At 49.8% G+C, this 11,422-nt stretch overlaps 1 protein-coding gene across 2 annotated transcripts in view; it reads left to right on the top strand.

The window, feature by feature from the left end:
- The first annotated feature begins 16 nt into the window (after nt 1-16).
- The window catches only part of LOC119268194, a 24,996-nt gene continuing 13,590 nt past the window's right edge, over nt 17-11,422 (top strand). For both annotated transcript variants that reach the window (XM_037549773.1, XM_037549772.1), the window contains exons 1-5: nt 17-123; nt 1,878-1,956; nt 2,061-2,120; nt 2,467-2,591; nt 3,313-3,384. In XM_037549773.1, the coding sequence (XP_037405670.1) occupies nt 38-123; nt 1,878-1,956; nt 2,061-2,120; nt 2,467-2,591; nt 3,313-3,384 (422 nt within the window). In that variant the 5' untranslated portion in view covers nt 17-37. The remainder of the gene's footprint in view (nt 124-1,877; nt 1,957-2,060; nt 2,121-2,466; nt 2,592-3,312; nt 3,385-11,422) is intronic.

Below are 11,422 nucleotides of genomic sequence, written 5' to 3'. Positions count from 1 at the left end.
TCCTTCTAATGATGGGTCTGTTTCTTTGATCGGGTAGATGGAGGAGAGGATAAAGAAGAAGCGACACAAGATCGTGCAGGCCAAGACCGGCTCGTCCAATGCCATGAAGGTCGTCTTCAACAAGTAATTATGTCTTCCATACTCCCCCTCTTTTTTTGACGAAAGACAGCAGCGACACGTAATTTCTGTCTTTCAACTACCCCTATTCTGAATTGGATCTCATTCTTCTTCCCGGCAGAGAAAGAGGGTAAACTTCATTCTGAGAAACATGAGTTCTTTTTAAGAATCACAGTACAGACGCTTACAAGCACATACATAGACTTACCTGTATGAACATGAGCACCTCCGAGAGACTAAGCAGGCGGGTCTTGAGCCTCCCACTGAAAGAACATTCCGCCTTTATGAGACACCAAAGCGTCAAGCTTGGGTTTAATACCTCGTGGGCTCAGGGTATCACTGTTGTCCTAACCATCCAGGCTCCATTCCCGAGCCTGACATAGGCTGGCCACACCAACCTACCACCACCACACCGCGCATCGAAGACCTTCGACCCCATGTGCCCGACAAGCGTCACCACAACCAAGGAAGCATGACATTGTGGCTCAGATTCGCCATGCGCCGAGCCGCCCATAAGGCTGGCCATAGTGGGGAGTAACTTAGACTAGTAACATGCATATGTTACTAGTCTATGTTACTACCTCTATAGTGCATAGTATCATAGATTAGTATCATAGGTGGTCTCATTTATTGCCATGCATGACACATAGTAGCGCCACATTTATTATGTTACATTATCTACCTATGTTACTATAACCATCTCTCTCTTCTTTAATTGCCTCCCACATAAGCATGTTTGCGAGTCCCAAGTACATGATAGTACTTATGCTACCTCCACTATGGCCAGCCTAACCCGATGCGCCACCACAGGCCACCGCCCCGAATTCGGGCGCTACAAGTGAGCACCTGCTGCCACACTGGCTACTATCGTCCCCACGAGCACGACAACCGTCGTCGTGACCATCAGATCCAGGCACCGGGGCCTGGATTCCATGCGAGTCGAACCGCCCCATGGTCAGCCGCACTCGACCTCCTCGTCACGCTAACGAGCAGGCTGCCACAAGATTCGCCGCCCGCTGCTGCCCCGGCTTCTGCCACCATGCCGCGAGCAGGTTGCGCCGGCCAAGGCGATGGGCCACACACGTAGGGAGGTCGCCTTGCCGCTGCCATCCGCCGAGCCAGGCTTAGGCCGTTGGCCTCATCCAGCAGTGGCCAGGGCTGGAGGTTGAGGAGGAGAGCGATGGGGCAGCGGCGGCTAGGGTTCGCGCGTGCCGCCCCCCTTGGAGAGGAGGCGAGCACAACTATAGTGCTAGGTGCAACAGGACGTGGAATATTTACACCCGAGCTCAAATGCTCCTGGTGAACAGTAAAATCGGGAAAAATAGTAAACAAATTCATAAAATTCTGATTTTTTTGGGAACCTTTGACAAATGTTCTATGTGCTTGCAAAAATTTATCATGAATGAACATTCCTGGAAGTCGTGGCAAAAAAAACAAAATTGATACTCCAAAACTGCTATTTTTTGAAAGCATTTTGGAGTACTGATTTTGTTTTTTTGAAAATTTTCAAGCATAGAAAACATTTATCAAAGGTTACCACAAAAAAAATCAGAATTTTTTTAATTTATTTTCATTTTCTTTCGATTTTACTGTTCACCCGAGATGAGCACAAGAACACTTTCGGTGCAACAGTTTTTTTTTCCGACTAAAGACAGCAGCGCTGTTTTCTTCCATACTCTCATACATGCACCATGTGTACAAGATGTATTCACGATCTTTTGCTAGTGTAATTAATTTGCGTTTTTTCTTGCCCGTGCTAGGTTTGATTTCTCCAATTCATATATATGGTTTGAGTTCTACAATGCTCTATTGCCAAAAGATGTGAAATTAATTTGTGATGTGAGTTCTTTCATTTTTCCTTCAAAATAAAGTACTCGTGATGCTTTATGTAGCAGCTAATATATTCACAAGATGTTGCATTTTCGTTTTTATTGTGCTTGCAGACTCTGCGATCATGGCATATACCTGGACGCCTTGGTGGGTGCAATTCCGTGAATATGCAGGTAAACTTATTGCACCGGATGTACGGCCCCTTCTGAAGTTTGCAGAGAGCAAATCCTTTGTTTTCTTGCTCATATACTTCAACTAGGATGATACTACGGTATGAGAATCTTTATATCAGCTAATTATGGGACATTTATCATTTTGAAACTGGTAGATGACCTTACGTGGCTCACCACACAGCTAATTCATAGTGTTCACTTTCACTATCCTATGGTGTTTGCTGAAATGGCTGACATAAAAAGAATATAACACCTAACATCTGCTATTATCTTGGATATTGTGGTCACTTCAGTTCTTCAATTGGACTTTCCTACTTTGCAGTAAGAAACTACTGTTTCTTTGCAGCTATCACAGTTGAGTTTAGATTGTAAAAGACCAACTTATGATGCTCTTGAAGCAGCAAACGCCACACCAACATCCTTTTACAACATTGGTGATCTAGAGATTCAAGAGAACCTAGCACGTGTCTGGTGTGGATTCTTTCTCTAGCCCTTATTACAAACTGTTGATTTCAATTTTTTTCATGTTGGCACGTGAGTTATGGCAGGGTAACTTGAACAGGGTTGTCATTCCACAGTCTGATTTCATGATTGTTCTATCTGGCTTCACAACATTCTTTATTAAATGACATTATCAGTTGTTTGTATAAGCAAGATTTTGCAAAATATAACACATTACATGCAACGGAGCATTTGCAACAAAAAGACCATTGAATCTGGGTTTAATTTTCAGAAATCAGTTGGTGCGACCTCGGACTTTTAACCAAATTTGTTGGTGCAATAAGCCTGCTATGACTTATTGCATGTATGTCAAATCAGTTTGTACGACGTCCCAACTCTGACTGAAATTGTTACTAGTTCCACTTATGACAAGCATCTGAATTGTATGAACTATCCATTTATCTAATATACTGTACATTTGTGCAACATCTACTGGAACACTAAACTGTTCCATATTTCAACTCTGAACACTAAACTATACCTTTGTGCAACATCTTCATTAAATGACATTTATCATACTAATATATTTTTTTCTCAGGCTTGTGTGGCTGCTTGAGTCAGAAATATCCAGTCCCTTTAATTAAAATAGATTTATCTGACAGAAAATATTATGTATCTTGTACTTGTTCAATATGCAGTTGCATTTGACATCAGCCTTGACTCTTAGCTTTGATCTTATTGATCTCCCCAGGGTGGACATTGGTATTCAAGATCCATTGCTTTTGGACATCCTGCTTAATTCATTAACCACCATAAATTCGGAGTGAGACTCTGAACCTTGAACTTCATTTTTCTTTTGAGGAATCACTTGTTGCTATTTTATCATTGTTGTTGTATACTGTACTCTTATGGGTTTCAGCTCTAGCCTACCCCAACTTGTTTGGGACTAAAGGCTTTGTTCATCAGGATCTGAACAATGATGCAGTTGGATCCTTAGATATACTTCACATTATGTGTATTCCCTCTGTCTTTCTGTTTTGCATGCCTCATGAAAGTCATGTCTGAGAAATATTAATTTGGAATCATGGTGTAGCATCTGTTGAACAAATTAAAATGGAACGGAAGGCACTAGTTCTTACCTAGTTATGTGTGTAGGGTCTTTACAATCTGAACACTGCAATGTTTTTTGAGTAAAAGGTACCATTACTCCATAAACTCATGGTGAAGGAACACTTAAGTCCATGAACTCAAGAATTGCGCACCCGAAACGCGTTTAAGTGAACCACTTAGGTCCACAATCATTTATGTCCCATACTTCATTTACAATGGTCTGCTGCAACGAATTGATTTTTATTTTCCTTTTTTTTCTCTAAAGCGAAGCAATTGCTATTCCTTCTTTGTAGGTAAGTTCTTAGACATTGTATGGTTTTAAATTTACCAGGAGTAACATTTTCACTCTCCGGAAAAAACATCCAAATTGAAGTTCAGTTAGTTGCAGAACTTGTAAAATTTTCAAAGCTGCAGTAAATTTTAAGCATATTCTGGTCTTCGATTATTGTGTGCTTCACTGCCTGCAAGCGATCTATGTGAGCCTTATGCTGAATTGCCTTTGGAAGAAAACGTCGTAGATTGTCGGTGTCATGAATACTAGGTACCAGAGACCTTCCGGCGCGCGGGGGACAGTGGCCGCCTCGCCAGGAGGTCGCCATGACACCGGCATGGCAGGGCATGCCCAAAGCCCCCCTATAGGGGTTCAAGTAAGGCAGGACTCAGGAGACCTCCAAGCAAGTCATCAAGAGGGATTCCTCTTGCACATCCCTTGACTTTCCCACGCCCCACCCCCGCCCCCCGCGCCGGAACGCCCGAGGCGGCGGGCTCCCGCGAAGGAATCGTTCCCGGGAACAAGCGTCCGATTCACCACAGGCCAAGCCAGGGCGGCACTAGTGGCGGAGCAAGAGGAAGATCCCGGAATGGGGGAAACAAACCCCGACAAACCGGAATCATCGTCACCAAGTGCCCAAAGCCAGCCGAAGGGGCTTGCCGGGAAGAAACTCATGCAGTGGCCGGTATATTTCGTCAGTGCCATCCTTCGCGAGGCTAGGGTGCGCTACCCGGAAGTACAAAAAATCTCTTGGCAGTACTCATTGCTTCCCGGAAGCTCAGGCACTACTTGCAAGCACACCCTATCATTGTGGTCACCTCGTATGCACTCGAGCGCATCCTCCGCAACTGGGACGTCACCGGCCGCATCGTGGAGTGGGCTCTTCAGCTGTCATGACTTGACCTCTCCTTCGCCAGCATGCATACCATCAAGATCAGGGCATTGGCGGAATTTTCGTAGAATGGACTCCGACGCCCTCGGACAAAAAAGAAGTAACCTCCCTTCCCCGGAAAGAGGACCCAGACCACTGGACGATGTACTTCGACGATTCTTTTTCACTCGGAGGCGCGGGCCCTGGAGTGTTACTCCACTCCCTGTCCGGAGAACACCTCAAGGACGTCATCCAAATACTGCACACTTGGGATAAGGCCACAAACAACACAACTGAGTATGAAGGGTTGCTTCTCGGACTTCGCATCGTTGCGGGACTGGGAATCAAAAAGCTGATCGTCAAGGGCGACTCTCAGCTGGTTATCAATCAGGTCATCAAAGACTACGACTGCCCTAGATGCAAGCATACGTCGATGAAGTAAGAAAGATGGAACGCCACTTCGACGGCTTGGAGATGAAGCACATCTCGCGTACTCAAAATTACATTGCTGATGAGCTATCCAAATGGGCAGCGCAGAAGGCACGCATTACCCCAGGCATCTTCGTCCAAAACTCACACAACCCACAGTCACTCCAACACAATGCAAGGCCAAGAAACTCAAGGCCTACCCAAGCAAGGAAGGCAAGGCCTTCCCGGGAGAGCTTCCGTCAAGTGATCCTGGGAAGACCGCCCCTGTCAAGAACGAAGTACTAGCGGTCGAACCGCGAGCCCCGACATGGGCCGCGAACCTCGTCTGTTGTCTTCAAGAAGATGAACTCCCGGGTAATCGCAAAGAAGTAGAAAAAGTTGCCCACCAAGCCAAGATGTACATCTTGATAGATGGGGACCTCTATCTAAGACTGCCAAACGGGGTGAAGCTTCGATGCATATCCTGCGGAGAAGGAGGAAAGCTACCGGCAGACATTCATGAAGGAATGTATGGTACCCACATCGGGTCCCGTGCATTGGTAGGCAAGGCGTTCTGACAAGGATTCTACTGGCCCACCGCCATAAGTGATGCCATTGAACTGGTGCGAAGCTTGCCAGTTCCACTCCAAAAGCATTCATCAACCGGCGCAGGCACTCCAAACCATCCCCCTTTCATGGCTCTTCATGGGCTGGGGGCTGCATATTCTCGGGCCCTTCCCCCGGGCCACCGGGCGCTTCGAGTACTTGTACGTCGCCATCGACAAGTTCACGAAATGGCTGGAAGTGAAACCTGTTTGAAAGGTCACTGGTCAATCTACATTCAAATTTTTGAGGGGATTGGTCTGCCGTTGTGGTGTGCCCAAGCGCATCATCACCGACAATGCCACCCAGTTCACAAGTGGTGCGTTCACAACATACCGTGAACAACTTGGCACTTAAATCTGCTACGTATTCGTTTCTCATTGAAGTGGGCCAACGGTCAAGCAGAGTGGGCCAACACTGAAGTGTTGCACGGTCTCCGGACCAAAACTTTTGATAGGCTGAAGAAATGCGGTAGACGATGGATTGATGTACCTGCAGTTCTTTGGTTGCTCCGCGCCAAACCGAGCTACAGGAGAAACCCCCTTCGCCCTCGTCTACGGGGCTGAAGCTGTACTCCCCACGGAACTCACTTAGGGCTCTTCTTGGGTGCAAGCTTATGATGAAGAAGACATGATGATGTCAACTTGCTTGAGGAGGTCCGTACCCGGGCCGCTGTTCATGCCGTGCGCTATCAGCAAGGACTACTGCGCTATCACAGTCACCACGTCCGTCCCCGGGAGCTTGAGGAAGGTGACCTTGTCCTTTGCCGGATTCAGTCTGGGAAGGGAACAAACAAGCTGCCACCAAAGTGAAAAGGCCCTTTCCGGGTAGTTCAGGTCACCAGGCCAGGCTCAGTCCGTCTAGAGACCTAATATGGGATCCCTGTATGGAACTCGTGGAACATCGAGCACCTCCAGAAGTATCATCTTCGCAAGTTCTACCCTTATAGGCGCAAGTCTTTTCAGATCCGCTCTGTTAACACGCATGTAAATACCGGGCGCATATCTCATGTATCCAGGTGCAGATCCCGTGTATGATAAATAAAATTTAAGTTGTTCCAACTAAGTTGTTCAACTTGTTTTTTTTTTCAGTTACCAGGTTGTATGCGTGAGAATCACGATCGAATCTGTCCACGAGCCGGGGGCTACCATGGTGCTTAGCTACCACCATAAAATCCTAGACCTGTTGTTGGGAAGAACGGCGTTCGCACGGATCGCTCCCACACGTCGAGTACTACGCAAGTGCCTGGACGGTGTACTTCATAACTCGTGAACCGATTTGGCCAAGGTTACACACACCGGCCAGGGTTGACATGCATACAACACACAACAGAATACAAGGACCTTGGTGAGTCACATGCCGACGGGAACAAGACGTGGGGGGAGATTCGGCCAGCACAACGCCCCCTCTTGGCTACAGCTAAGTGCCCGTAGTTAAACTTTTTTATATATACGTTTGCGCTAAGTGTCCTCCCTTTGGGCTGGCGGCTTTACGGTTTGGCGTAACCTATGCGTGAAGGATGCTCTACAGAAGTAAGGTTCCCGCAAAGGCTCGGTCCTCCCAAAGGCTGTTTGCGGCACGGCACTCCTTCCCGGAAACGGCAGAGGAACACTATATCCCGTAGACGCTCGTCGGGCTAGCCCTGATGCCCTACGACGAGCATACTAGTACTTGAGACCTGCCTAGAAACGCTAACAAAATGGGGAACTGTTAGAGTACGTAATGGGCCTAATGGGCCCGTTAGTCTTAGGGTTAATTAGAGATAAGAGTCGCTTGCTTAGGGGTCAAGTAAGCCTTGCTTGGAAGTCAAGTAAACCTCTCTATATAAAGAGAGGAGATGTATCAATCTAATCAAGCAAGAATTAAGAAGGAAATCCTTCCGTCTTGCCCGGCCGTGGGCAAAAGGCCCCCGGCCGGCGTTCTTGCGCCCTCCTTCTAGCAGCGCCATAATAATTTGGTATCAGCTAGCTTCGGTTCGATCATGTCTTCACCGCCGCCCAACCCGTCTCTTCCGCTGCCGGTCACGACCGTCGCCCCGCTCCTGCCCGCGCCGGGATCCTCCGTCGCGCCCGCCCCCGTCGTCCTTACCCCGGAGGTGTCCGGGGCGCTGCGGGACCTAACACAAGCGGTCCAAGAGATCCACCTGTTCTTGGCCGGGTCCTATGGCCGCACCCGGCTGCGCCGCCCATCACCGCCACCGCACCGCCGTGGCTGCCATGGCAGCCACCGCACCAAGCGGCCCCCGCCGCGCTCGCCGGGCTACTGCAGCAGCCGCTGCAGCTGCCATCCATCGCCCCGTCCTGGCTGTCATGGCAGCCGCCGCACCAGGCGGCCTCCGCCGCGCTCGTCGGGCTGCTGCAGCAGCCGCTGCAACTGCCATCCACCGCCCCGTCCTGGCTGCCGTGGCAGCCGCCGCACCAGGTGGCCTCCGCCGCGCTCATCGGGCCGCTGCAGCAGCTGCCATCCACCGCCCCGCCCTGGCTGCAGTGGCAGCCACCGCTCCTGGCGACCTCCGCCGCGCCCGGCGCTCCGCCGCAGCAGCCGCTGCAACTGCAGCAGCCATCATCGGTCAGCTCCGGCCCCGCATCGACCGCGCCGACGGGAGTCCCGATCCACCAGATCAAGTTCCCGCCGTCGCCATCACCGCTTCCCCAGGGCGTCCCCATCCAGCAGATCAAGCTTTCGCCGTCGCCGTCACCGCTTCCAGCTTGGATCACTACCCGCCACGTGTCGGCGACGGTGAGGCTGCGGGCTGCTGCACGCGGCCTCCTAGCGCGTCGGCGTGTGCGGGAGTTGCGTGGTTTGCAGCTGCCGCTCCTCCCAGTTGCGCTTCGCTGCGCAAAGGACCTCGATCTCGTCCACTGCGTCGGGGATCTTGGGCATGCTGTTTTCCCCACGGGCAGCGACCTCCAAGTCTGCGACATTGGCGGTTGGGGGAGCGCACCCCTCCTCGTCATTCTCCATCGCAATCGCAAGCCCCCACTCTTCCTTGTGCGGTGCAGACCAACAGCCGTCCGGCAGGAAGAAGGCATGGTGTCACCGACAACAACGCACCACGTAGCACCACTGCATTCCGTCACCGGGCGCCGCAAGGGCGCCTCTGCTGGTCACTCTTGCGACCACTTCCAGGTGGTCCTACACATGCACTCCTTTTGTCCAGATGGTGTCCATGGGATCCAGGTGGCTGTACACGTGCATGTCCGACGTGCGGATGGTGTTCACTTTTTGTTAAGGGTCCAAAATAAAGCGTCCCAGTCCATTTCAGGTTGAGAATAATAAAACAAGCCGAGATGTAAAAGGCTTATTTTTAGGTGTTAGGTTTGGGTTGCGTCGAGTCATGGTTATAAGTTGGTTAGGCTGCAGCTTGAGGACAAGCTGCATGTCCAGGTGGAGTGTAGTGTTAGAGTACGTAATGGGCCTAATGGGCCCGTTAGTCTTAGGGTTAATTAGAGATAAGAGTCGCTTGCTTAGGGGTCAAGTAAGCCTTGCTTGGAAGTCAAGTAAACCTCTCTATATAAAGAGAGGAGATGTATCAATCTAATCAAGCAAGAATTAAGAAGAAAATCCTTCCATCTTGCCCGGCCGTGGGCAAAAGGCCCCCGGCCGGCCTTCTTGCGCCCTCCTAGCAGCGCCATAACAGGAACACTCAAAAATCGCAACACAAACAGAACAAACAGGGAATTAGCATATAACTAACATAGCCGATCGAGACAAACCTTCGGTGAGCTGCAAAAGACGCAATGCCTACGGATTACTGCATTGCTTTCATAAACTACGACACTCTGTGCCAGTTCTTGCCCTGCAGGCAAAAGGGACAACTAAGGCTAGTCATAGTGGGAGTAACTTAGCAAGTAACATAGCGCACTCCGAGAAATATTTGCTTATGTGGCATGTAGTTAATGAGAGGTGGTAACATAATATGTTACTGTAACATAGCGCTTTCTAAGACAAGATGAGTCTACAAGCTAATTAATGAAGTCTTCTATGACACTACTACTATGTTACTTTGCACTATGAAGGTAGTAACTTAGACTAGTGTCATATGTATGACACTAGTATAAGTTACTCCCCACTATGACCGGCCTAAGCAAAAAAGAAGAAAAAGGAGAGTGGGGAGGAGGAAGGCCATCGGCGGTCAACCAGGAGAGCCTTCAGGCGTCGCTGAAGTCAATCTCATTCTCCAGCGTCAAGGTACGGCGCCACTGCTTGCTCTGCCCTTCTCCGCTTCTCGATATCGAGGTCTTCGAGCACCACCTCCACATGGAAGTGGGGATCATGGTGGTGGACTCCGACGAGGACGCGCGCGACCACTGCACTGGCCGCCTGCTCGCCCTCTGCACCCACGGCGATCTTCATTCGGAGCCGCAGGCCGGCGAGCTCCTCGGCCAGATGGTGGAAGAAGGCTATCAAGTGGTCCAGTTTGCATCCGGCGAACGTGCCGTACGACACAAACGGACGGAGCCCGATGGTGGCCATCCCGTCGTTGATCTGGAGGTAGATGTTGCACAGGGCCCCCGCCTGGGCGTTGTGGTCGACGTAGAGGCAGTCGAAAAGCTGCTCCGTATAACGCCCTCGATGCGACTATAGCTCCCACGTGTCGAGGCACGACTTAGAGACATAACCGCATTGAAAGCAATGTCGCAAGTTAGGCAATCTTCACAACATTCCATGTAACATAAATAATAAAGAGATACATAGTTGGCTTACACTCGCCACGTTAAACAAAGTACATAAATAGCATTACAACATTCAAACACTCATGGCCCGACTACGGCGCCAAAATAAAAGATAACCCAACATGCGACACGGTCCCGATCACCCCAACTGGGCACCACTACTGATCATCAGGGAAAGACACGTAGTATTGTTGAGAGTCCTCGTCGAACTCCCACTTGAGCTCAAGCGCGTCATCTGGAACGGAATCATCGGGTCCTGCATCTGGTGTAATAGTAATCTGTGAGCCACAGGGACTCAGCAATCTCGCACCCTCGCAATCAAGACTATTTAAGCTTATAGGTAAGGCCAGGAAAAATATGTGGGGCTGCAGCAAGCGACTAGCATATATGGTGGCTATCCTGTTCGCAAAAGAGAGCGAGAAGAGGAGGCAAAGCACGAACGAGTAACTAGAGGGCATCCTGCGGCAAGCATTACTCCAATACCGTGTTCACTTCCCGGACTCCGCCGAGAAGAGACCATCACAGTAACTCACGTTGTTGATTCATTTTAATTAAGTTAAGGTTCAAGTTATCTACAACCGGACATTAACAAATTCCCATCTGCCCATAACCGCGGGCACGGCTTTTGAAAGTTCAAATCCCTGCAGGGGAGTCCCAACTTAGCCCATGACAAGCTCTCACGGTCAACGAAGGAATAGACCTCCTCCCGAGATGTTCCGATCAGACTCGGTATCCCGGTTCTTCAAGACACTTCGACAGGTTAAAACAAATCCAGCAATACCGCCCGAATGTGCCGACAAATCCCGATAGGAGCTGCACATATCTCTTTCTCAGGGCACACTCAGATTGTCCTAAGTACGGGTAGGCCAGCCCAGAGTTGCCCCTGGTGGCCACCGGCAGCTGACAGGTGGACCAACACTCA

Source organism: Triticum dicoccoides, chromosome 3A, assembly GCF_002162155.2.
Source record: "Triticum dicoccoides isolate Atlit2015 ecotype Zavitan chromosome 3A, WEW_v2.0, whole genome shotgun sequence".
Taxonomy (NCBI): domain Eukaryota; kingdom Viridiplantae; phylum Streptophyta; class Magnoliopsida; order Poales; family Poaceae; genus Triticum; species Triticum dicoccoides.
Note: the sequence above shows the minus strand (reverse complement) of the source record. Positions and strands in the feature narration are given on the sequence as shown.